Source organism: Danio rerio, chromosome 20, assembly GCF_052040795.2.
Source record: "Danio rerio strain M-AB ecotype USA chromosome 20, GRCz13ab, whole genome shotgun sequence".
In the NCBI taxonomy this organism is placed as follows: domain Eukaryota; kingdom Metazoa; phylum Chordata; class Actinopteri; order Cypriniformes; family Danionidae; genus Danio; species Danio rerio.
The window spans coordinates 16,325,997-16,353,773 of record NC_141040.1 but is presented as its reverse complement, the minus strand read 5'-3'; the positions used below and the strand labels follow the sequence as shown (position 1 = coordinate 16,353,773).

Below are 27,777 nucleotides of genomic sequence, written 5' to 3'. Positions count from 1 at the left end.
CAGAGTGTTTGCACTCGCATTTCTGCTTCAGTTGACGCACATTCTTAAGGTAAGTTTGGCTTTGTTTTTGGAAAACAAAGGGTTTATGCGAATAATAGGAGATGGAAACGCTTTTGCAGATTAATCTCTGACTTATATGCGAACATTTCACCCACTCACAGCTGTCTCAGACATGCTTGCCTTGTTTACTGTTAGTAGGTTACCAATACTACAGTCTGTTACTCTAACAACTTAAAGGAAACGCACCTTATTTAACTTAAAAGATTCACTTCGCATTAGGATGGAAACATCAGTTCAGACCTACTGTATGTTTACAGTTATGCAATTGACCCTTTTATGCGAAGCAACTCACTTATCTCATGAGTCATAACATTTTATCAGTTCTTGCTTTCCCTGGGAATTGAACTTAAAACCTTGCCTTTGCACAGCACACTACTATTCGAGCTTAAGGAAAGCAATTTAAAAAGCAGTCTAAATTAAATGTTAGAAGTGATTCAATGGTCAATTTATTAGGTACACCTTACTAGTACTGGGTTCGACTCCCTTTTGCCTTCAGAACTGACCTTTATCCTTTGTGGCAGAGATTCAACACGGTACTGGAAATATTCCTCAGATATTTTGGTCCATATTGACATGATAGCATCACGCAGTTGCTGCAGATTTGTCAGCTGAACATCCATGATGCGAATCTCCTGTTCCACCACATCCCAAAGGTGCTCTATTGGATTGTGAGCTGGTGACTGTGGAGGCCACTTGAGTACAGTGAACTCACTGTCATGTTCAAGAATCCAGTCTAAGATGATTCGTACTTTATAACATGGCATGTTATCCTGCTAGAAGTAACCATCAGAAGAGTGGTGGTCTTAAAGGAATAGACAAGGCCAGCATCAATACTCAGGTAGGCTGCGGCATTGATATGATGCTCAATTGGTACTAATGGGCCCAAAGTGTGCCAAGAAAATACCCCCCAAACCACTACACCACTACCACCACCAGCCTGAACTGTTGATACAAGGCAGGATGGATCCATGCTTTCTTGTTGTTGACGCCAAATTCTGACCATATCATCTGAAAGTCGCAGCTGAATTGAAAACTTATCAGAACAGGCATTTTTCCCATCTTCTAATGTCCATTTTTGGTAAGCCTGTGCGGATTGTAGCCTTAGTTTCCTGTTCTGATCTGACAGGAGTGACACCTGGTGTGGTCTTCTGCTGCTGTATTACATCTGCCTCAAAGTTGGACGTGTTGTGCATTCAGAGATGCTCTTCTGCAGACCTTGGTTGTAACGATTGGTTATTTGAGTTACTGTTGGCTTTCTATCAGCTGGAACCAGTCTGGCCATTTTCCTCTGATCTCTGGCATCAGCAAGGCATTTGCGCCCACAAAACTGCCGTTCACTGGATATTTCCTCTTTTTCGGACCATTCTCTGTAAACCCTAGAGTTGGTTGTGCGTGAAAATCCCAGTAGATCAACAGTTTCTGAAATACTCAAACCAGCCCGTCTGACATCTACAGTTATGCCACATTTAAAGTCACTTAAACCCCTTTTCTTCCCCATTCTGATGCTCGGTTTGATCTGCGGCAGATTGTCTTGACCATGTCTACATGCCTAAATGCATTGAGTTGCTGCCATGCGACTGGCTGATTAGAAACTTGGTTTAACGGGCAGTTGGACAGGTGTACCTAATAAAGTGGCCGGTGAGTGTATACAGGAGAAAAACATCATAGAAACACTTTAAACATTAATTTCTGCTAACAGGCCTGCAGAATAAGTCATATGATACCAAGGAAAGGGTTAACTGTGATCACGCATCGCCCAGCCCTCTAAAACCCTTTCACCTTTAGTGAACCTTTTCACACTTAGTTCAGCTCAGTTCAGCTTTTCATGTGTGACATTAAACCTCAAACTACTGTTAAAATCATGCTATGCATTCTTTAATGTCATTTTAACTTAGTTAAAGATTATTTTAACACCTGCAAGTCTCATCTGCTGGTTCATCATTAACTGCACATTTCAGAGCATTGTGAAAATCTAGTGAAGCCGTTTATGATAACATTTATGACCAAAGATAAAGTCTTGCATGTCTGTGATGTCCGCATTTTTTTTTAACAAATTGTTCATTCCAGTTTGATCCACCTTAAACTGGTGCCAGCCAAGACAACCCCTTTCCTTTGAGACTTCAGATACGCTCATTTGGTTGCATAACAGGCGAATTTGAATGAGACGCCTGCAAAGGAAAGCTTCGCTAACAAATAGGGAGAGAAAAACATCATTTGAACAGTTTTGAGCACTGACGTCTTCATTCAAAAGGTAAGCATTATTACATGTGTGTTAAGCTTGCAGCATTTGTTTAGATTGGTGCCTGTGTTTAAATCAACATGTGCTGGCATGTCATGTTTTATTAATGATTAACCAATAAATAGCAGATCTGTGCCAAATATTTTGAGTGAATACCTTTGCAAAAATGCAAGGCACAAGCAATGTGGGGACACTAATAAAACGGTTTGTCCCTAAATAATAACCTCCATACGCATGCTTCTTTTCAAGTGATCATTGCATGTTAGACTGGCAGCATGGTTAAACGTGTGGCTGTGATTGGAGCAGGCAGCTCTGGTCTGGCTGCCATCAAATGCTGCCTGGATGAAGGACTGGAGCCGGTGTGTTTTGAAAGCAGTGATGATATCGGAGGACTCTGGAGGTTTAGGGTAAGCTTTTCAACATGAATGAGCCTACTGAAGTTGCACATATAAAAAAAAGAAAAGACCCTAGCACCGACCCCTGAGGCACACCTTATTAAAGACAATTAATTAACATGTAATGAACAGCTTCAATATAAAAGTCAAGTTGTTATTTTTTTCCATCAACAAAAACAAATGATACTCCAAGAACGAGTGTTGACAAGTAAAGGATAACACACATCCTCTCAGGTGTTGTCATGGAATAATCTCCAACAGTTTGATCAAAACTAGTATCAACTTTAATAAACTCAATGCTTTCACAAAGAAAATGTTTGCTATATAGTAGTGACTTTTAACTTTACAAATGAACATGTGGAACTAAACAAACACCAGAAGTAATCAATCACAAACATGTTAAACACAAGGAAGATACACTTCAGAATGTTGGAAACCAGAGGCCATTGACTTTCATAGTAGTTTTTGTTTTTACAATAGATGTCAATGGCTACTGGGTTCAAACATTAAGCATATCTTCATTTGTGTTCAACAAAAGAAAAACATTCATAAAAGTTTAGAACCACTTGATGGAGAGTAAATTGTAAGGATTTTTTTTGGGTGAACTATCGCTTTATTTGATACAGAACAGTCATGACATTTATCAGATGGCATTCTATGACATAAAATCATACCTGTTTATTATTTCATAATCCATTATGGTGTTTAAAACAAAACATCCTGGCAAGATGAGCAAAGCATCACTCGTACAGTAATATCAATGTCATCAGATATCTTTTATACACATAAAGAAATCTGATATATGGCAATTTCTGAAAAACACATGTGTGACATACAAGTTCATATTTGGCTTCACAAATACTATCTACAACCCCAAATCAGAAAAAGTTGGGAAGGTGTGGAAAATGCAAATAAAAACTAAAGTAGTGATTTCTAAATTTACTTTGACTTTAACATTATTAAATTTGTTCCTCATTATTATTATTTTTTCAAAATAAATAAACATAATTTTGGTTCTTGCAACACCTTTTAAAAAAGTTGGAACAAGAAAGCATTTAGCATTTTGTAATGTTCCCATTCCTTTTCACAACACGTAAAAGCTGTTTAGAGACTCAAGACACCAAGTGATGAAGTGTTTCAGGTGTAACTTTGTCCCATTCTTCCTGCAAACAAGTCTTAAAGTGGGCAACACCACAGGTTTTTTTTTTTTTAGCATTTTGTGCTTCAAAATGCACTAGACATTAGGAGACAGGTCTGGACTGCAGACAGGCTAGTCAAGTACCTGTACCCTCTTCCTGCACATCCAGGACTTTGTAATGTGTGCAGTATGTGGTTTTGCATTGTCTTGTTGAAATATGCATGGGCGTCATTGAAAAAGAAGGCTGCAAATTGTGCGTCAAAATCTCTATGTACTGTATTTTACAGGCAGTGGCGCAGTAGGTAGTACTGTCCCCTCACAGCAAGAAGGTCGCTGGGTCGCAGGTTCGAACCTTGGCTCAGTTGGCGTTTCTGTGTGGAGTTTGCATGTTCTCCTTGCCTTCACATGGGTTTCCTCCGGGTGCTCCGGTTTCCCCCACAGTCCAAAGACATGCGGTACAGGTGAATTGGGTATGCTAAATTGTCCGTAGTGTGTGTGTGTGTGGATGTTTCCCAGAGATGGGTTGCGGCTGGAAGGGCATCCGCTGCGTAAAAACTTGCTGGATAAGTTGGCGGTTCATTCCGCTGTGGCGACCCCGGATTAATAAAGAGACTAAGCTGACAAGAAAATGAATGAATGAATGTATTTTACAGCATTATTGGTGTATCACAGAAGTGCAAGTTATCTTTGCCAAGGGCACTGACACAACCCAATATCATGACAGACAATGGCTTTTAGACTTGTTGTTGGTAACAGAATGGATGATCCTTTCTTCTTTGGTCCTGAGCACACAGTGTCCACTTCTCTTCAAAAAAATACCTGAAATACTGATTCATCTGACCACAGAACATGTTTCCACTGTATTATGGTCTATCCTAGATACCTTTGAGCCCACATAAGTCGACAACAATTCTTTCTTTTGGCACAGTACAGCTTTAACTGGCATTTGTGGATGTAACTACGTATTGTGGTCCTTGACAAAAAAAAATACCTGGTTTGCCAAAGTAGTCCTGAGCCCAGATGATTGCTTATAGATGAACAACAATTTTTCATGCAGTCCTGCCCAAGGGATCGGAGACATGTTTAGGCTTGTGCCTTTGTCCTTTACACGCTGAAATTCCTCCAGATCATGCACTGTTGAAAGTGAAAAATCCAAATATCTTCCTACCTTTCTTTGAGAAACTATCCATCCTTGGCCCATCATTGCTCCTAAAGGACTAGACACATTATTATTTAACCAATTTCCCTGATTACCAGTCATAAACTGCTCTGGTATGTGTTGAATGTTGGGTCTGAATGACAGGAAAGAATGTATATTTATAAATGAAATGAAGTTGACTAGACATAACATGAAATATTTTGTGTTCATATTGTCTGCTATAAAATAAAACTCAAAGTAAATTTGGAAATCACTAGTTGGTTTGATGATATAGTCATGTTAAAATATTTATTAGTAATAATATTTTGTAAAAAAGTATGATGCAGTATATATGTATTTCCTTCTGTTTATTCACAGGAAAAGCCTGAAACAGATCGTTGCAGCATTTATCACTCTCTCACAGTGAACACCTCTAAAGAGATGATGTGTTATAGTGATTTCCCTGTGCCCGATAATTTCCCAAACTTCATGCACAACTCTTTGATCGTGCAATACTACAGGCTCTACGCTGAGCACTTCAACCTGTTTGAACACATCCACTTTCAGGTGAGTAAATCCACATTATTGTAAATTTGTGTGTGTGTTTTTGATAAGTGTTTGATGATTACTAAATGATGCAGGATTGTTGTTTATTTCAGACCACAGTTCGCAGTGTGAGGCAAAGGCCTGATTTCTCTGTCTCTGGTCAATGGGAGGTGGTGACCGCAGACAGAGACGGACAAGTGGAGACACATATGTTTGACGGTGTGCTGGTGTGTGTAGGACACTACACGCAACCCATTAAACCCCTCTCAGAGTTTCCAGGTGCTTAACTGATATAATATATAATAATTCACTCAGTGGATAATTCATTGTTACACTTTAAAAAATTCTGGGCTGGAAAATAACCAAGACATTGGGTAACTATGGATGGCTCAGTGGTTAGCACTGTCACCTCACAGGAAGAATGTCGCTGGTTTGAGTCCCAGCTGGGTCAGTTGGCATTTCTGTGTGGAGTTTTCAAGCTCTCCTTATGTTGGCGTGGGATTCCTCCAGGTGTTCCGGTTTCCTCCACAGTCCAAAAGACATGCACTATAGGTGAATTGAATAAACTAAATTGGACGTATGAGTGTGAATGTGATTGAATGATTATTTCCCAGTACTGGGTTGCAGCTAGAAGGGCATCCGCTGTGTAAAACATATGCAGCCTAAGTTGGCAGATCATTCCGCTGTGGAGACCCTTGATGATGAATAAAGGGACGAAGCGATCAGAGAATGAATGAATGAATGAATTAATGAATGAATGAATGAATGAATAACTATGGGACAGAACACTGCTAGGTTGTTTTGACCCAAGTTACTCAATTACTCATCAACCCGCATGTTGACAGATCGAAAACTGCAAAAACAGTGAAATCATAAACTAATAACATGATTTTATATATTTAATATTGGTTAATATTAATATAATCTCATTAGTTTACCTTAATCCTGCTTTTTTGGAGCTCAATGACATCAACATTGTGATGAATTCAAAAAGTTTCATGTACAATGAATAAACCGGTTGGGTCAAAATGTTCAACTGTATGAGAACTCCTTACTGCCCTTTCAGTTGGGTTAAGCATGGACCAAGTTCAGCACTTCCCTTGAAGTATGGTGATTGTTTTGTCTTGAATCATATATGACTGTTCAACTATTTTAAGCACTATTTGAGTGCCAGAATCTGTACTACACTGTAAAAACAAAACTGTCATTTTGCGGTTTATTTCCGGTTGCTCAGGTATTATTACGGCTGTTAAATTATAGAAATTTATCGTAAAATAATGGACAGTAAATTACAGAAATGTTCTTTAATTAAAATTTCTGGTAAGTTTCAGTAATTCAACTGGTTATTTTACAGTAAATTTCTGTAACTTAACGGCCGTTATTTTACAGGGTTTTTCCTGCACCCCAGCTGCTGGGAATAAAACGTAAAATTATGGATTTCTTTTACAGTGTAGTCAGACCAGGCAACTTTTATTTAATCTTCTATTGTTTTATTGAGTCTGTCTAAATTATAGTCTCAGATTCTTGTTTTGTTATCTGCCTAGAGGGCTCATCTTCTTTTGCTACTGTTGCTTATCTGCTTCAAGGTTTGATGTGTTCAGCGATTCTCCTCTGCAGACATTGGTTGTAATGAGTTAATATTTGAGTAGTTACTGTTGCCCTTCTATGAACTCAGTCTGGTCATAACTTTTGTCATCAACAATACCTTTTTCTCAGAGAACTACATCTCATTGAATTTATTTTTTTTTTCTGACCAATGTATTGAGATGGTTGTGCATGAAAATCCAGATAGATCAGAAGCTTCCAAGACACTCAGATGAGCTATTTTAGTTCTGTTTAAAAAACCTAAATTTATTTTCTTTATCAGTCTGCTCAGTTTGAACTACAGCAGATCTAAGCAAACCGAGTTGCTGCCATGTTTGCTTATAAGTTATTCACATGAATAAACTGTTGTACCTAATAAAGTGGCCGACTAATGTACATTGTGATAACAGAATGGTTAAAATGGTTTATATTGTTATAATTTAACACTGAATGAAATACAGCTCTGTGTAATAAAATACATTAATTACATAACTTTACTTCAATTTGGTCTGTTACAGGTATTGACACATTCCCAGGAACAGTAATTCACAGTTGGGAATATAAGAAGCCTGATCAATACATTGGGAAGAAGGTTTTGATCATTGGGATTGGAAATTCTGGTGGAGACATTGCTGTGGAGCTCAGCAGAACATGTGAAAAGGCAAGCAGGAATTTGTAATCTAACATTTCTTTACACATATTTGATCTATTTTAGGTTCTCAGCAGGGTCACATAAACATACAGTGGGCACGGAAAGTATTAATACCCCCTTAAAGTTTTGTTGACATGTTGACATTTTTGCAGATTTATTATAAAATGAAAAACTGAAATATCACATGGTTTAAAGTGTTCAGACCCTTTGCTGTGACAGCTTTTTATTATTTAGCAAAAAATGCCCAAACAAAAAAATTTTCAACCAGGACGTTAAACAAAAAAGGCTAATAATATACAAAAGTAAAGGCAATCGTGTAATCTGGATGTTAAAATAATGACACAATAAGCAAATCTCAGGCATGTTCGTCACATTTTTGTTACGAGTCAGGTTTGATCTAATCTTTTGTGTTAACTTCAGCTGTTTCTTCTTTCAATAAGCGCTGGCGTGCAAGCATTACTCACCTGTTTCCATTTGAGTCTATTGGTCCCTCCTTACCTGTTCCCTCTTGTTACTCTTTGTCGGATTGTGTGTTAATCTATATTGATGTACCTTCTCTCGCTCTCTAATAAATTCTAAGTTATACCCAGTCTAGTCTAGTCCAGTCAAGTCAGTCCGGTTTCCTAGATTTACACTTAAAATTTGCTGCACTTAAGGTCCCTTAGAGCACAGTGGCCTCCATAATCATTGAATGGAAGACAACTGGAATATCCAGAACCCTTCCTAAAGCAACTATCGGGAAGAACAGCCTTGAAGAGAGTGGTAAAGAATATCCTAAAGATCACTGTGGCTGATCTCTAGAGATGCCGTCAAGAGTTGTAGAAAGTCAACCATCACTGCAGCCCTCCACCAGTCGGGGCTTTATGGTGGCCAGACAAAAGCCTCTACTCAGTGCAAGACACTCTAAAAAACATCTGAAGGACTCCAAGATGGTGAGAAATAAGCTTTTCTGATTTGATGAGACCAAGATAAAACTTTCTAGCCTTAATTCTAAGCGGTATGTGTGGAGAAAACCAGGCACTGCTCATCACCTGTCCAATACAGATCCAACAGGGAAGCATGGTGATGGCAGCATCATGCTGTGGCGGTGTTTTTCAGGTGCAGGGACAGTACAGAGAGAGTACAGAGCAAGTACATGGATATCCTGGACAAAACCTTCTCCAGAGTGCTCAGGACCTCAGACTGGGCCAAATGTTTACCTTCTAACAAGACATTGACCTTAAGCACACAGCTAAATAACAAAGAAATGGCTTCACAAGAACTCTGTCACTGTTCTTGAATGGCCAAGCCAGAGCCCTGACTTAAACCCTATTGTGCATCTCTGGAGAGACCTAAAAATGGCTGTCCGCCAACGTTTACCATCCAAACTTTGGGTCTTTCCCAATTAGATCAAAAGGTGCTTCTACTAAATACTAAGCAAAGGGTCTGAATACTTACAGTAGGACCATATTTCATTTTTTCTTTTTTTTCTATAAATATGCCAAATGTTCAACAATTCTGTGTTTTTCTGTCAATATTGGGTGCTGTCTAGACATAAATAAGGAAAAATGTAATTTAATTATTTTAGCAAATGGGCGGGTCGTCATAATACTTTCCGTACCCACAGTAAATAAAACAGCAACTTAAATGGTCCTCCATCATCCTTCACTGTCAGCAATCCTCTGAGCTTTCTGGAGCTCCTGTTACCCTTTTCCACCAAGGCACTTCAAACAGTGGTTCAGAGAAAGAGTCTAGTTTCAAATCAAGTTACAGGCTGTTTATCAATATGTGTTCCTCCGTGATCTTGCGTCCTTGTAAAATGTCATTATCAAATGTCAAAGTTCATTTCCAAAACTCAAGACCACAATAACACGTTAAAGTTCCCGGATGTCTTCTTGATATTGAGAATAAATCAATGCAGACTTGAGCGCAGCACTCGCTTTAGAAGTCACAGAAGTCATAGCGACTCGAGGTGGGAAGCGCAGCATTTTATATTGATTTATTATTAAAGTTCAGAGATATAACTTATTTACCTCAGGAGTTTCCCTAAACGAAATGGTGAAAGTAAACATTACTATGAAAAGTCCTAATAGAGGCATAAACACATTAAGGGTGTTTATTTGCTGAAATTTGTGTTAAAATTTGTTTTATTTGTATTGTGCTAAGTATATTTGTAAGGTCTCTATGCATAGTATATATTGTGAAAAGGGGGGAAACTATAAATTGCCTAAAAGCTGTAATGTTTAAATAATTTTCTGTTAAAAATGTGTAAAGGTCATGTGACCATCAGGAGGAACCATAGTAGAATGCAGCATCTCATTTCTCACAGGATGTGTTCTCTGTTTTCCCGGTCTTCCAAGTTGGTTCTTCCGTGGTAACTTGGCAAGACCGGTCTCCACAAGAACACAAGTCTGTTTTTAGCGCTTTTAAAGATTGAGAAACAGCCACTGGCTCTGAAACAGAAAGTGTTTCTTGAGTAGCACCAAAATATCGCTGGGCTAGAAGTAAGAACCACTTGTGTCAGGTACTGAAGATAAGGTTATTGTGACCAACGAGATTAACAGAAACAGTTTTGAGCGTCATTTGAATTAATAGTGGAACATAACTCTGAACACATTAGCACTTCTAATCTGTCTTCTCAAATGATGGTGGGTTTAGCGAACACATTATTCTCCCATGTTTTAAGCCTGTGGCTTCTTTTTGAAAGCCTGTCACTGCTTCCTTTGCCTCCATTTGCTTTGTTTTTACATCCATTATTTTCATATTAATTTGGCCAGCGGAGAAATGAAAATAGTCGTGCCCAACTGAGTCTGGTTTCTCTCAAGGTTTTTTTTCTTTCTTCACTCTCCTATCAGTGAAGTTTTTTTTTTCCCCTCTCCGCTGTCGCCTCTGGCTTGCATGGTTCAGGATCGGTAGGGCTGCGCATCGTTGAATTTGCTCTTCAGAGTTTGGACTCTCAGTAATGACTTTAAACCACACTGAACTGAGCTAAACTTAAAACTAAACTACCCTGATCCAGTTACTATGACCATTTATGTGAAGCTGCTTTGACACAATCTACATTGTAAAAGCGCTATACAAGTAAAGCTGAAATGAATTGAATTGAATGTCATTACCCATTTTCTCCAAGGATTCTGTGAATTTACTCAGGATTCTATCAGGTGTAAAGTATCAAATACAAATGCAGCATTAATGATCCTGATGTTACTAACTTTGCAAACCTATATCAACATTTAAACATGGATAAATTTAACATGTTCATGCAGCTTGTCATAGTTAAGGCTCTGAGAAATTCCTGTGTTCTAAGAAATCCTTTATTTCGGATAGTTTACTTTTTTCTTACTGTCCATTTTCTTTGATTTCAGCATATCTACCACAGTTATACCAAGTAATTGTCGTAGGTCATTCATCGTTTAAACTAGTTAAGGAGGGCTATTAAGATTTACTTACTCAGGAGCTCTGTGTACTATCTTTTTCTATTGCTGCCACAACCGGAAGTCTTTATTTAAGAATCTTAAACATTTACCGAACTCATTCTTCCTGATTCATCTTTCATCTTTATTACAGTGGGAATGTCTACAAGCAGTTGCTATTTATTATTTTGTCAAACTCAGATGGTCTCTGCTTAGTCCACTAATTCTGACTCTACTTTGTCCTTTCTGTTCCTCGCCTAGACATTCCTTAGTACCCGAAAAGGGTCATGGGTCATAGGTCGCATGGTTGAAAAAGGGCTGCCTCTAGACATGATGAACATTAGTCGAGTTCAAGACCTGATGCACTGCCTTATACCTCGAGCGCTAGTCAACTGGATTGGGGAGAGAAGCCTCAATCAGAGACACGACCACAAGCTTTATGGATTACAACCGAAGCATAGGTAAAGGACCAAAACTTTTTTGTAAAGTTGACGATTGAAGTAAAGTCCAAACAGTTTAGCTAAATATCAATATTCCTTCATCCACAGTGACCTCTGTGCATATTTTGTCATTCCAGGATCCTTGACCATCGTCCTGTTATCAACGATGACCTCCCCGGTCGCATTCTGGTAGGAGAACTGGTGTTAAAACCAAACGTGCAGACGTTTCACGGCTCAACAGTGGTCTTTGACGATGGATCTATTGAAGAGAAGATTGATGCAGTGATCTTATGCACAGGATATGATTACAAATTCCCCTTCCTGCCTGACTCTTTAAACTCTAGTGCTGATGGAGGCATGAAACTCTACAGAAGAATCTTTCCTCCTTCTCTAGAGCGTCCAACACTGGCCATCATAGGCTTATTGCAGACCAGAGGTCCGATCATGCCAGCTGCAGAACTGCAGGCACGCTGGGCAACCAGGGTCATCAAAGGTAATGAGCGAACTAAATTTCGAAGTCGTTGTTACTCCAGTATGGAGAATTCTTGTTTTTATAGAATATTTCAGTGTTTATCCTGATTTACTCATGCAGCTACATGTTGAATTACAACATTACAAGTCTTGATTTGAACACAAAGAACACTGAAAACCAAACAAAAAAAATAAACATATCAGGGGGCCAGGAGACCTAAACACAGGAAATGGCAGCATGAAAAAGAAACAATACATCAAGATTCCCAACAACAACATCAGTCAGTCTGCTGAGAAACTTGGCCTTGGGTACCAGTGGACATTTCAGCACAACAACGACCTAAAATACACAGCAAAAGTGTATTAATACACATTAATATTTTGCAGTGGCCCAGCCAGAGTCCTGACTAAAATCCAATAGAGACATCTTATTATCATTTGGGAGAAGTCTGTGTCATTTCAGGTCAATAAAAACAAAAATCTTGCTGGATGAATAAAAGTAACTTTAAGCTAGAATTTGCGAATGAATAATTTCGCCTTGACTGTATATACATAAAGATATTTAATATTTACATTTACATTTAGTCATTTAGCAGACGCTTTTATCCAAAGCGACTTACAAATGAGGACAAGGAAGCAATTTACACAACTATAAGAGCAACAGTGAATAAGTGCTGTAAGCAAGTTTCAGGTATAATAGAAGTGTAAGAAGCAAAACATTAGTGATTTTTTTTTTAATTTTTAAAGTTTTTTATGTAGTTAGTGGAGGAGTCAGAGAGGGAATTGCATATTAGTAAGGAAAGTGGAGACTAAATAGTTGAGTTTTTAGTCGTTTTTTGAAGACAGCGAGTGACTCTGCTGTTCTGATGCAGTTAGGGAGTTCATTCCACCAACTGGGCAGATTGAGCGCGAGAGTTCGGGAAAGTGATTTCTTCCCTCTTTGGGATGGAACCACGAGGCGACGTTCCTTCACAGATCGCAAGTTTCTGGAGGGCTTATAAATCCGCATGAGTGAGAGCAGATAAGAAGGAGCGCAGCCAGAAATCGCTTTGTAGGCAAACATCAGAGCTTTGAATTTGATGCAAGCAGCAACTGGCAGCCAGTGCAAATGAATGAGTAGTGGAGTGACATGTGCTCTTTCAGGTTCATTAAAGGCCGCTCATGCTGCATCGTTCTGAAGCATCTGAAAAGGTTTGATATAACTAGCTGGAAGCCCAGCTAGCAGAGAGTTGCAATAGTGTAGTCTGGAAAGAACAAGAGCTTGAACAAGGAGTTGAGCTGCATGTTCAGATGGGAAGGGTCGGACTTTTCTGATGTTGTAGAGTGCGAATATGCACGATCGAGCAGTTCTAGAGATGTGGTCAGAGAAGTTTAGCTGGTCATCAATCGTTACTCCAAGGCTTTTCACCATTTTGGATGCAGTAATGGTTGCCCCATCCATCAGGATTGAAAAGTTATGTTGTGGAGTCGGGTTGGCAGAAACTTCAAGCATTTCTGTTTTTGTGAGGTTAAGCTGAAGATTATGATCTTTCATCCAGAGTGAAATGTCTGACAGGCAGGCTGAGATGTGAGCCGGAACCGAGGGATCATCAGGGTGAAAAGAGAGGTATAGCTGGGTATCATCAACATAGCAGTGGTAGGAGAATCCATGCTTATATTATGATATATAAAGATATAATATTCTATCTAGGTTTGGATTGTCCAGCTTTTCTTCCAATGGACTTGCTGTTGGACAATTTCAATCACTTTAGAACTGCAGTAATATTAGCAATTTATAATAATAAATACTACAGTGTTTTAAACCATACCATAGTTGAGTTCTTGAATTAGTCTGTTGTGGTAATTATGTCAATCTAGGCTCATTCTGAAAACCTAGTCCCACAAACGTTTCTGGAGACCGCGGAATACATCCCGGGAAATACGTATTTTTGCAGTTTTTGTTTTTGTAAATCCACGAGAGGCCACTGTCTGTGCTTTTTTGCATCTCAATTGCCTCTCACGAGTGCTGTTCGTGCATGCGCTGTTCTCACATAAACCCCACCAGTGGCCGCTGTCGACCGACTGAATGACTGTATGATTGACTGGGCGACCGGCCAATCGACCGACCCATCCTCCTCCTTCCCTAAACCCAAACAATTTTACCGATTGACCTGGCCACCTGCTTACTTCCCTAAGCCTAGCCAATGGTTTACAAAAGCCGTCTAGAAAAAGAAAACCCCTTGTCTGATTTTTATCACACTTTTGGATTTTACCACATTCTCACCCTGTTGTTCACTTGTTCGTTTTATTTTTTGGATTCTGTTTTTGTCTTACCTGATTTCTGGAAGCGCTCTTTCCAGTAGTCGAACCAGGTCATCTTTGTCATCACGGTCAACTCAACTCTGCGTCTCAAGTCCGCCAATGTACACGATGAGCTAACTGGACAAACTGGTTGTGGCAGGCAAGCCCTCCACACGGAGGTAAGCTGTCAGCTGATAAGTGCAGAAAGGAACGGCGTCATACCGCCCCGTAGCGCTTGCTTAAAAAATGAAATGCAACCATACGCACCTCCGGCTACGTAATTTGCGGTCTCCAGAAAAGTCAGCAGGACTACGTTTTCAGAATGAGCCTGTGTTGAATTATGTAGTTGCTATGGTAATACAACTATGTTAATATAAACAGATCACCCAATACTGGTTTGTTTTCTACAACTATAGGGTATTTTATAATAAACCACACATCAGTTTAGTGTAATAAAACTAAAGTATGTTACAGTATTTGTAACAGTTTATCCATTCTACCTACAGTTTAATAATACATCAGGTGCCAAATTATCACCAAAATCTAGAAGGAAATGAAAAGTGCCTCTAATTTTCAATAGTATTCCTTTTGAAATATCTGATTTTATTCAAGTATACAATATACAACATTTAATAACAGTATTACAGTATAATAGCTACAGTATACACTATTTATTTTACACTTCATGAAATTAGGCTTATAAAAATTCTCTCTTGCTCCAGAGCTTTAAATAGAACTACTACAGATTTAAATAGATGCATTTTTTTAATGTCTATTAAATGCTAATGAATTCCAATGACAACTTTTAATAATGACTTTTGCTTTTCATTTATCCTGTCTCTCTGTTCTTCAAGGACTAAACCACCTTCCATCTGCTGAAAAAATGTCAAAAAGAATTGAAAAAGACATAAAACCATATTTGAAGAGGTAAATGTTTACATAATTTTATCACATGATCATTTTAAAGTGTTAGTGGTAACGCTTTAATTTACAACCTACAAAGTGCCGCGTAAGTACAGTGAAATAACAGTGTACTTTTCTGTAAGTATGGGTTTTATAACAAGGGGTGTTTGGTGAATAAAAGGTTTACAACCTGTTAAATTATAACACTTTATTGTATACTGTATGTATTTTAAATCTGCATTTCAATTTAACAAGGTGTATGCAGTTTATGAGGAAAACAAATGATTTTTAAATATATAGAATTCCATACACTACTTACCTTATAAAAGCTTACTCGTAGATTTCAAAACTACTTAATCTAATTAAAACTGCTGCTTTAGTTTTCTCTGTTCTTACTGTTCAGATGTACACTTGTGTGTTAAAGTCCAGCTTCTTCCCTCCTTGTTCCCTGTAGTTACAGGGTAAATGCTGCATGTGCGGGATGTAAATTAAAGCGGTGTGTTGTTCCCTCCTCGTTCCCTGTAGATACAGGGTAAATACAGCATGTGTGGGTTGTAAACTAAAGCGGTGCATTGTTTCCTCCTAGTTCCCTGTAGTTACAGGGTAAATACTGTATGTGCCGGTTATAAACTAAAGTGATGCATTGTTCCCTCCTTGTTCCCTGTAGTTACAGGGTAAATACTGCATGTGCGGGTTGTAAATTAAAGCGGTGCGTTGTTCCCTCCTCGTCCCCTGTAGTTACAGGGTAAATACTGCATGTGCGGGTTATAAACTAAAATGGTGCGTTGTTCCCTCCTCGTTCCCTGTAGTTACAGGGTAAATACTGCATGTGCGGGTTGTAAACTAAAGTGGTGCGTTGTTCCCTCCTCGTTCCCTGTAGTTACAGGGTAAATACTGCATGTGCGGGTTGTAAACTAAAGTGGTGCGTTGTTCCCTCCTCGTTCCATGTAGTTACAGGGTAAATACAGCATGTGCAGGTTGTAAATTAAAGCGGTGCGTTGTTCCCTCCTCGTTCCCTGTAGTTACAGGGTAAATGCTGCATGTGCGGGATGTAAATTAAAGCGGTGTGTTGTTCCCTCCTCGTTCCCTGTAGATACAGGGTAAATACAGCATGTGTGGGTTGTAAACTAAAGCGGTGCATTGTTTCCTCCTCGTTCCCTGTAGTTTCAGGGTAAATACTGTATGTGCCGGTTATAAACTAAAGTGGTGCATTGTTCCCTCCTTGTTCCCTAGTTACAGGGTAAATACAGCATGTGCGGGTTGTAAATTAAAGCGGTGTGTTGTTCCCTCCTCATTCCCTGTAGTTACAGGGTAAATACTGCATGTGCGGGTTGTAAATTAAAGTGGTGCGTTGTTCCCTCCTTGTTCCCTGTAGATACAGGGTAAATACAGCATGTGTGGGTTGTTAACTAAAGCAGTGCATTGTTTCCTCCTCGTTCCCTGTAGTTACAGGGTAAATACTGTATGTGCCGGTTATAAACTAAAGTGGTGCATTGTTCCCTTCTTGTTCCCTAGTTACAGGGTAAATACAGCATGTGCGGGTTGTAAATTAAAGCGGTGCGTTGTTCCCTCCTCGTTCCCTGTAGTTACAGGGTAAATACTGCATGTGCGGGTTGTAAACTAAAGTGGTGCGTTGTTCCCTCCTCGTTCCATGTAGTTACAGGGTAAATACAGCATGTGCAGGTTGTAAATTAAAGCGGTGCATTGTTCCCTCCTCGTTCCTTGTAGTTACAGGGTAAATACAGCATGTGCGGGTTGTAAATTAAAGTGGTGCATTGTTCCTTCCTTGTTCCCTGTAGTTAAAGGGAAATTACTGCATTTGTTTCCTCCTTTTCCCCTGTAGTTTACATGGTAACTCTTAAAGTTGGCAAAATAAATATACAAACACAGAATATATTTCTCTATTTTGTAAACTTAATTTTACCAAATAGGGATTTTAAAACACTTCATCTCTCTCAAATATTTTCTCGTCTCTATGCTTAAAGAACAAAATTATTAAATATATTTACGTGGTACTTTGCCTGTTGCATATCTGGTTGTTATCCCCTTATCAGGCAAACATTACAGTTAGTTCCTTTACATGTGTTTTTTATTCTTATACTATACTTGCTTAATTACTTTCTTTATTCTTATACTACACTGTTATTTCACTGTACTAACATGGCACTTTACTGGTTGTAAATTAAAGCGTTACCGTGTTGGTTAAGTGCAAAATTAAAATTATGTGTGTACTTATTAAAAGAAATTTCTCTTGTTGGTGAAACTTTTAAATAGATATTAGCTTGACTGTGTATCTCTGCTCATCTTGAACTCTCTGCAATTTCTCTACAGTCACCCCTGTCCCAAGCTGGCTTCCCTTCAAGTGGACTACATTCCTTACCTGGACTCAATAGCCAAAGAAGTGGGTGCTTGTCCCAACATTGCTTGGCTGCTCATGACGGATCCTGCTTTGGGTTTGAGGGTTTTCCTTGGGCCTTGCACCCCCTATCAGTTTCGGCTAAGTGGACCAGGACATTGGAAAGGTGCCCGTCAAGCTATTCTTACCCAATGGGAGCGTGTGGCCAAACCCATGAAAACTCGGCCCATACCTGAACCTTCGTCCTTCAGTTTGTTGTTTTGGCTGGGGTTGTCAGGTGGGGGTGCTGTGATTTTGGCCATTATAGCACTGCAGAAGAAGATCCCATTGTTTATGGGGATCAGTTAAATTCTAATCAATCAATCAACAATATGTAGCACTTTACTACATGCAAAGGGCTGCCACCAATGCTTTATAATTAAAGCACTTTAGAAAATTAAGAACATAATCAAAACAAGAATGTCAATAAAACATTAAAACAGTTAAATAAAGGTATGATTCGATCCTGGATGAACATCTATGTTAATCCTGGAACGTCATTTTGGTTTAAAAATGTAATCCATACATAAATCCTACACTTAAAATCATTCACAACTGCAAATTATTCCCAAATCACAGGGAAATAATGGATAACAATCATTTAGAAGTAAGTTTATCTCTTAATTCTGATTGGCTGATTGGAATGTTGTTCCGGGATCAACAAAGATGTTGATCTAAAAACATGTCTTGGTGAAAACACATAAACCTTATGCAAAGTGGGGAGGATGCACTACTAAACATCAAAAGCTACTCTAAATAATTGGGTTTTGCTTTAAGCAGTGCTACGTTAATGTGTAGATTGATGGGCAGGGTATTCCAGGCTTTCGAGCCAGCCTCTGAAAATAAGCGATCCCCCTATTGACCTTATTCTAAAATGCGGAAGTGCGCCTGTTTTCGCGATTGTCTTAGAACATCCGATTCAGTCGCCTATGGGAGAAATGACTAGGAATAATAAACGGCAGAAAACGGTCAAACTACTTGCTCTACAAACAAATGTTTGCATGACTATACAGACCAAGTAGAATAATATTATAAGAAAATATCATATTGCAACATCAAGCAGCGTAATGAGCAGTTTTTAACGCCAAAAAATGAATGGAAGTGAATGAGACCGGAAGTCTCAAGCCAAAAAGATTCAAATGGCAGCGCCCACTCGTCGGCGGAGAATAAGGTGAATTGTTTACACCTGGAGTGGGGATTTTCCAGCAACATTTAGCTATGCAGATTGTTGGGCCCTGTTAAACTTGTGAACATTTAAAATCTCACATAAACATGAAAGCGCAAGGTCATTAACATCATTAAAAACAAGCAAAAGTTGTTTGATGGGGACCTATTATGCAAAAACCACTTTTATCTGGGTTTAGACACAATTGTGTGGCAACAGTGTGTGAATATAGCCAGCCTATAATGGTAAAAATGAATTAATTGTATTTTTTATAATCACACTTGATAAAAAAATAAAATAAAATTCTGCAGAAACACTTTGATTGACATTCTCCCTTTGTACGTGTCATTAGAGGGGGAAAGCCCCGCCCATTAGTGACAATCTCTCCCTTATTAGCATAGACAGCCCTGAGAGAGAAGCAGCCGTCCACCATTAGTATTTTTAATCTGCTGCTATGCTGAAACATAGACGTTTATAGTTCCACCCACTTTTTAAACGGCCAAATTTGAATTTAAAGGAACAGAAATTGTACAATTTGAACTAAAACCTAAAAAGGACAGTTTCGAAGAGTTATAAAAGTTATTTGTGGGATATTTTGAGATGAAACTTCACATACACACTTTACGGACATCAGAGACTTATTTTACATCTTGTAATTTGTGGCATAATAGCCCCCCTTTACAATCAAATCTGATTTTAACAGGGAGCCAGAAAAGTGAGGGAAAGAAAGGACTGGTGTGGTGTGCTCATCCTTTCGACTATTCAACAGGAGTCGAGCAACAGCATTTTGCACAAGTTCTAAAAGATGAAGCAATGATTATTTAAAGAGCTCCATTATACATTGAAAAGGGTCATATTTTGGGTTTAAGGGTCTCCACCAACAGGGTGATATGCATGCAAGCTCAAAAAACACACTCATTGTCTTATAATATGCATTTAGTTTTATCTAATTATTCTAGCGATTCCCATATGATTCGTTCAGCGATTCATTTGTTCCCAATCCCCTCATTAGCACAAAGCTAATCTGTGCAGATTGGACCAATGCCAGTTTGTTGCGATTGGTTGACAGCGTTCAGCATGAGACAAAGAGAAATGCCCAGCACGGCATTTCAACAATATTGAAGTAGTCAGAGTGCGTAGTGTATGTGTGGGCATACCTGCCAACACTCCCGTATTTTAGACCCATCTCCAGCCACGCTCTCATTTTGTTATTTATCCCGGAAAACTTGCGAAATGCATGCACTCAGTTTTGTTTTCATTCAGGCAGAGAAAATTCTCTAACAGCCAAAATTTGATACAACAACTAAACATCTGTGAAGAGATTTAAGTGTATCAAAAGAGTCTAATGCAACAGGAAGATATATTTGAACATGATCAGCGTACAGATGAAAAGAAACCTTAACATGATTGAACCTAACAGCAACATGTTTAATGAGAATAAAACAGAGTTCATTAGGTTAACTAGGCAGGTTAGGTTAATTAGGCAATTTACTGTATAACGATGATTTGTTCTATTGAAAAAAGTTGCTTAAAGGGGCTCATAATTTTGACCTTAAAATCGTTTTTATTTTATTTTATTACTATTATTATCAAAAACTGTTTTTATTCTAGCTGAAACTTTCTTAAGCAGAAGAAATTTTATCAGACATACTGTGAAAATTTCCTTGCTTTGTTGTGCATAATTTTGGAAATATTTTAAAAAGAAAAGAAAATCAAAGGGGGCTAATTATTTTTAATTCAACTGTATATACAAAAACATCCATTAAAATAATAATATTATAAAAACTCATAAATAAATAAAAATTGCCCACTTTAAGTATTAGAATAAACTTTTTGGCAATAAAATGTAAAAAAAAATATGGGTTAAATGATGTTAAAACTACACATTTGTGATCTTGGACAACATGAATGTTGAGATTCCTGATTCGTGCTATTTTTTTTTATTGAACATTATTTGACAGAGATAAAAATATTTGTAAATCTGGAATATGTTCAAAAAAGAACAATAATAAAAATGGGAAAATCTAAATTAAGTGCTTATCAATGCACATTCCTAATCAAAAAATTTATTTATACAGTAGGAAATGTATAAAAGCAACAATGGAACATGATTTTTATTAAATGTTCTAATGATTTGTGGTATAAAGAAAAATCTGTAATTTTGACTTTAGTGTAATTTTGACTGATGACCAATTCAACGATCACATTTGTCAAAAATACACTTTTTTAATGGGACGTTGAAATCCCTGTAAAATAAAAGAGGTGACTTTACTTTAAAGTGAGTAAACCTATTGTTTTAAAAGAGTTCAGTTCCCTTAAAATTATATGCAGAATTATAAAATTTGTTCCCAGCTTAAAAGTTACACTGACAAATAAAATTTAAAGAAAACTATTCAGTGAAATAATTTTATTATTTTTGCTGAATTTAAACTGTGAAAATTTCATTTACTTAATATTTTTTGAGGTAAAAGGTTTACTTAATTTTATTTAAGTTAACTATATCACTTTTAAAGCAACGGGTTTACTCACTTTTTTAAAGTAGTCACTAACATCTTTTTTACCATGTCTTATTGTTTCTTTTAAATGTTGTAAAATATAAACAGATGGACTTTTGTCCCAAATTTAGCATGTTAGAGATCATTCATTGTGAAATCTTTAAAAAGGCATTCTGAAATTATTTCAATAATGATAGTCATTTGACAGTCCGTGACGTCATTAAAGACCCTCTGAAGGGGTGTTGTGAAATTTGTTTATTGGTTGTAAATATTAGATCATTTTGTGTTTTCATGATGTGATAATATGACTTAGAAAATTATTTAAATCAGTGAAGTGCTGAAAAGGACTTTTATATGCAGTAAATAAGTATAAATAATGCAAAAAGAAATGTATGTTGTGTATTGTGTGTTGTACAATTTGTTCAAGCATCGTTTGATAGAAGTAGCTGGTGGAAAGTCTGCAGTATAAGCTGAAATAGTAGTTGGGTCATTCAGGGTAATGTTTATTTGATCAAAGTGGAACTTTGATTGGATTGAGTGTGATGTATAGATTATAAATCCTCTGTCGCCCTGTCTCACCACACTTGTTGTCTTTATCTCACTGATTGACAGCAGACAGATAACGATTTTAGCACCTTATCTGTGTCTAATAAATGAGTACTGTTTAGCACTTTCAGATAAATTATTAAATATTAACATTTAATGCTTTTTTGTGTTTATTTGTGTCCTTGCTTTAAAATCTAGTTCTTTAAGTTTTTATTTTTGCAGACAGTGTCAGTTCTATTTACAGTACATCTTATTGAACTCTCAGAAAGAAAGGTACAGGAGCTGTCACTGGGTGATACATTTTTGTACCTGAAGGGTCCATAATGGTAGCTCAAAGGTACTGTTTAGGTACATTTGGGCACTAATATGCACCGTTGGTGTACTGTGAACTCTTGAGGTACAAATATCTACCTTTTTAAAAGGTACTGCCCCAGTGACAGATCCTACCTTTATTTCTAAGAGTGTATACTGGAGGTGAAATGGACCCATGTGTTTAAGTTAAGATTCTCTGCATTATTTTCTGGACCTTATAGTTATTAACATACTCTCAACTGTTAAATGATTTCTTTCTCATGATGTCTGTTCATTTTAACTTTGAGATTGTAACTTTAATCGTCAGCAAGCATTTTAACTCTGATGCATTTGGATCCATTTTGACCTGGAAAGGAGAAATAAAAAAACTTTCAAATTATAAACTTTCCCCCCTCAGATTTATAAAACTAGATATAACCATTAGTCTGACATTAAAAAAACTTTGAGTTGAATGAACATTTTAGGTGTCAAAACACTTTTCATTTTTGGAGACATTTCAAACGTATTTCACAAATTGCAAAACTAGGATGTCTGGTAACAGGAAGGAGAAAGAAAACTTAACACAAAACACAACCCCCACACCCTGGCTGGCTTAGACCCTCCTCAGAGGTCAAAGAAACACGAACTGTGAAGAGCAAGAGAGGGGGATGAAAAGAAAATAATGATAACAATTATACAAAATTAAATAACAATTGAAATGACTAAAATAATGACTAAACTCATTAAAAACCTGCCAATAACATTTTATCACGTATTATATCTGAAGTTATAGAAGCGTCTAAAAACTTTGTAAAAATTAATTAAACCATTCTACACACATTTGAGTCTGAATTGTAAAAGCCTATCTATTAACCCAATGATGAAACTAACAGCATGGTCAAAGGTTAAATGTGTGTAAGCCTTTTCTAGTGCTTCTGAAAAGAATTATGTTGTTTATTATGGTGGCTTAAGAAAACCAACATACTGTTATACTACATAAACTTAATATCAGGGTTCATACGGTCATGGAAAACCTGGACAAGTCATGAAATTTTGACAAGGCATTTTCCAGGCCTAGAAAAGTTTTGGAAAAACATAAAAGCCACAATGGTTTTGGAAAAGTCATAGAAATTACATTTACATTTAGTCGTTTAGCAGACGTTTTTGTTCAAAGCGACTTAAGTTGTGGTCACACTAGAGCTTGTGCTTGCAAAATTCTGTTGTATGACGCTGTGAAAAGGGGCGGGGTTAAACAATATGATTAGACATTTAAAAAAATGAGGTATTGCTCCATATTTTAAATTTCTTATTTTAAATGATCTTCTATTGGTCTCATGCAGTCACCTGATGTGATTTCACAAGTGATTTCTCAAGCTTGGGGAAGTTCACCAAGAATGCTGTGAAATGCGAAACTTGTCGCACATGCTTGCATTTTGGTCTGCCGCATTCGCATGCCTATGAATGGAAGTCTATGGAGCGAAAAGTGCAGTGTGATCGTAGCTTAATAATAGAAGTAGTTTTACCTACTACTAGTTTCACAAACTATTAGTTACTAATAGTTAAAAAAAATATTAAGATTATCTAAAATTAGTTTTACAAATACCTGTATAATGGAATGGAGGTTAGTTGTTTTTACTTCTTCTTTTTTTTTTTTTTTTTTGGCCAAAAACAGGCTCTCATATTTTTAGTGCTGTGTAAGCATCATCTATTTTACAGAGATATAAAAATACATTGAAACTACTGCATGTTTTATGATATGTTGTAAAAAATTTAAATGTTTCTTCTGATTTACTACGGCTATGTAGACATTAAATGAAACATAAGACCATGAAAATTGACTTGAAAGTCCTGAAAAAGTCATGGAATTTTTGTAGTAAAAATGTGTAAGAACCCTGTATTATCTTCCGTCTTCTTTTTCTTAGACTATTTTAAGAACGAATCTCCTCTTAGACCACTCATACTAAAAACAACAAACTAACTCCAAACCTAACTCCAAACCCCAGTCAAAACATCACTGAATTAAGTTGCTATATCTTTTCCAACTGATCTGACTTACAGTTTTCTGAAAACTGACCCGGTAAGCTCAGAAAAGTCCGTTTGACTTAACATTGAACCAGACTTTGTGACCTCATAACTTTGCGCCAGACTGTCATACACACTTACATTTGGCTCATTTTACTCAGATTACCAGTCTGCCAACCACAAATGTCCCATAGACTTCCATTGAAAAAAAAACTGCCATTGACATTACATTTGACATACTAACAACATACCAATCCATACTAGAAACATACTTACAAACATACTAATCATACTAGAATACTAACAATACACCAAACCAAACTTTGTATTTGGACCCTCTTTATAATAAGGCAAATAGATTAGTAATACTGTAAGTAAAGCTGCTGTTTGTGGAGTTGCTTATTGATCAATTTGATTCTCTGCTGAGATTTTAATAGATTCAATGTATTATATTTCAGCTGATTTTGTCTAAAGCTGTGATCATAGAGTTTGAGCTTCTGAAATTCTGTTGTACGGCACTGCGAAAAGGGGCGGGATTAAACAAGATGATTAGACATTAAAAAAGCGAGCGATTGCTCCATGTTTTAAATTTCTGTCCAGAGAGGTCATGTTTTGATCCTCGATTGGTCTTACGTAGTCAAGTGATGCGATTTTGCAGGTCAGAGATCATCAAGCTTGAACTTTGCACCACAGCGAACTGCGAAACTTGACGCATGACTCTGCGTTTCCGGTCTGATGCATACGTGTGCGTATGAATGGAAGTCAGTGGGGAGAAAAGTCTAGTGTGACCGCAGCTTAAGGCTGTGATTGAAGTCAGCAGTAGTTTTGTGTTTCTCTTCTGTTTCTGCTTAATAACAGTAGGTGTTCATCATCCTTGTATTTTTAATTGCAGGAGCCGATCACATTCATCATTTTTAACTCCATTTAGAATTTAGATTTGTATCTGATCCCATACTCTTCAGTTATATGCTCATTAGGAACCAAACGCCACTTATAGTTGCACGCTCTGGGATTTTGTGTCTTCTCACGGACACTATCTCGACACTCTGAAGTTATCTAGCAGGCACATAACATCATAGGATGTTATTAGATTAGATTTGGGTCATGAGGTCAGGTGACCAAAATGCAATGTCTAGTCTAAGACAATTTAGTCTAGGACATTGTCTAGGATTATTTTGATGTCCAATAACATAGTCAAATTACGTTAATATAGTTGATTTTAGGTTGCGTTGAAAAGTGACCAAAATCCAACGTCTGATAGATGTCACAGTGGGAACGTCCACACAATTTCAAGGTGTAACATTATTAGAAGTTAATATTTGGTTGATTTTAAGTTAGACATTGGACATTAACGTCAGCCTGATGTTGGGATCCAACGTCAACCCGATTTTTATTTCCAAACAAAATTCAACGTCCCACAATGTTGGGGTACGTTGGGGTACAGCATCAATATGACGTCATGTTGATGTCCTGTGCCTGCATGGCAGTCAGAGGATGCAGGGTTAACTAATACCCAATTAGTCCAGTTGCCTCCAGCTCACTTGTAAAAGAGTAGCTAATAATTTCCATACAACTTGTTTATATCAGTGATTTGATGATTAAATGCTGCTATTCCACACTACTCTGTACAGTCAAATGTGCCTTAAAACCTAAAAAAGTAAAAAGTGTTAGTGCAGACACTCCATAATCTACTGGATATAAAATATTTTTTAGGAGAATTCAGAAGGAATCAAAATGTAACATTTTATTTTCCAGATAAAAGTGTATTATTATACCAATTACAGAATCAAACAATAAAGACCAGTTCAGAAGTAACTGCACAACATCAATTACTCAAAGATAAATCTAAGAGTTCAGATGGATGAAATATGTTGCAACATATAACCCAGCAAACAATTTTGTGTTTAATAGACGTCTAATAGACATCTAAATGTAGACAGGCTAAATCAAGGCTAAACTTGGGCTGACAGTGAAAATCTATTAGACGTCTAAGAAAAGCCCAAAGCTAGACTAGGGGCCCTATCATACACCCGGCGCAGTGTGGCACAAGGCGCGGCGCAATAACCTTTTGGTAGTTTCAGCTTGGCGCAAGAGTCATTTTGAGGCGTTGCGCTACGCTGTTCAAATAGCAAATGCATTAGCGCTCTGTTGTGCGCCCATAGGCGTTTTGGTCTAAAAAAGGAGGCGTTCTGAGGCGGACCGCTGGTGCGTTGGTATTTTGAGAAACTATAATAGATTTTTCATTAGACCAAAACTAACCCGGTCTAAACTCCGGCACAGAGTTGCGCCTCGCTTACGCACTGCTTAATACGCACAAGAGAGCAATAGGCAAATATCTTTACATATGAAAAAATGTAAATATTAAGGATATATATAGGATATAATAAGAATAAATATAGAATATAAATAAATAATACAAAACATATTATTTTCTAGCCTACATAAATATGAAAAATCACTGCTTTTATGTCTTCATCTCGGGAGGCTTTTTCAGTTCATTCATAACAATTTGCTTTTGTATAATGTTATTATTATTAGCAGTATTATTTATTATATCCATATGTATATTTGTTTTATTAAAAACAAGCTTAGATTTGTCCACCTGTCAGGTTTTAGACCATATGGGGCACAGCATGTATTTTAGGGTATAACTCAGGTTTTTGAGCACATTTTGTTATTATTGTTCATTTATTAATTTGCTGGAAATTAGAACTGAATTTAGAAATAGTTTTAAAATGAATATTTGCGCTTAACAAACAATAGTATTTATTTATAGGCTAATTGATGTCTGTGCATAAAGGTTTCCCTATCCAAGAGCGAAAGTGAAAGTGATCCATTATCTCTCATTCTCACGCAGTAAATGCTCTGTTTAACAGTTTTATGTAAAAAAAAAAAAAACTGTCAACTGTTAACTGTTTGCTTGTAAAATGCTCATTTTTTCCACTTAGACTTACTTTGCGTCCTGCAAATAGCAAATGCGCTTATGGCGCGACGCAGCTGACTCATAAAGGGAATGGGAGATGAGACTCTAATTGGTTTATTCTCAAAACACACCTATAACTCATTAAAAAAATAAACTCAACCCTTTTAGACCATGCGCCAAGGCGCAAAGCAGATTTCCCGTCCTTAAATTAGAAAAACGCGTCCTGACACGCCCTGAAAGCGTTTGCGCCCTGCGTTTTGCGCTCTGCGCATGGACCGTCAAAATAGAGCCTTAGTTGTAAAATAGGCAGATTAGAAAGATGTTATATGTAAAGTCATTCATTTCTGTTTATTTGATGACTAGTTTAGTTTTGTCCTATTCTTAGACGTCTATTAGATTTTTAACAGCTCAAATTTATCCATGCAAATGTTTTAGCCGAGACGACCATGCTTAGAGGTCTATTAGACATCTATTAGACATCTTTTAAAAACAAAATATGCTTGCTGGGAAGTCTTGATGCAAAAGCTCAGAGATTCAAATGCTTAAACGCTCAACTCAGAACAAATAGCCATAAATTCAGGACAATAAAAACTTCACAAAAGACCCTTGTCTGGTAATCAGTTGATGTGTAAAGTATTTTCCCTGGAGTGGAGCATCTGGCAAATATCTTATCAAAGTGAAAACCCAAATCAACAGATATAA

At 37.3% G+C, this 27,777-nt stretch overlaps 1 protein-coding gene across 3 annotated transcripts; it reads left to right on the top strand.

The window, feature by feature from the left end:
- si:dkey-239i20.4 lies at nt 1-21,996 on the top strand. 3 transcript variants are annotated; one of them, XM_087297139.1, is made up of 10 exons: nt 1-49; nt 2,128-2,311; nt 2,549-2,706; nt 5,349-5,537; nt 5,630-5,795; nt 7,619-7,761; nt 11,406-11,605; nt 11,722-12,077; nt 15,190-15,262; nt 17,570-21,996. In XM_087297139.1, the coding sequence occupies exons 3-10, from the start codon at nt 2,575-2,577 to the stop codon at nt 17,940-17,942; spliced, it is 1,632 nt and encodes a 543-aa protein (XP_087153265.1). In that variant the 5' UTR covers nt 1-49; nt 2,128-2,311; nt 2,549-2,574; the 3' UTR covers nt 17,943-21,996.
- The last annotated feature ends 5,781 nt before the right edge of the window (nt 21,997-27,777 follow it).

Coding starts and splice junctions, on each gene's coding strand:
- si:dkey-239i20.4 (XM_087297139.1), top strand. CDS start 2,575: ATGGTTAAACGTGTGGCTGTGATTGGAGCAGGCAGCTCTGGTCTGGCT. Junction 5,796..7,618: donor ACCCCTCTCAGAGTTTCCAG/GTGCTTAACTGA, acceptor GGTCTGTTACAG/GTATTGACACATTCCCAGGA. Junction 11,606..11,721: donor GGATTACAACCGAAGCATAG/GTAAAGGACCAA, acceptor TTGTCATTCCAG/GATCCTTGACCATCGTCCTG.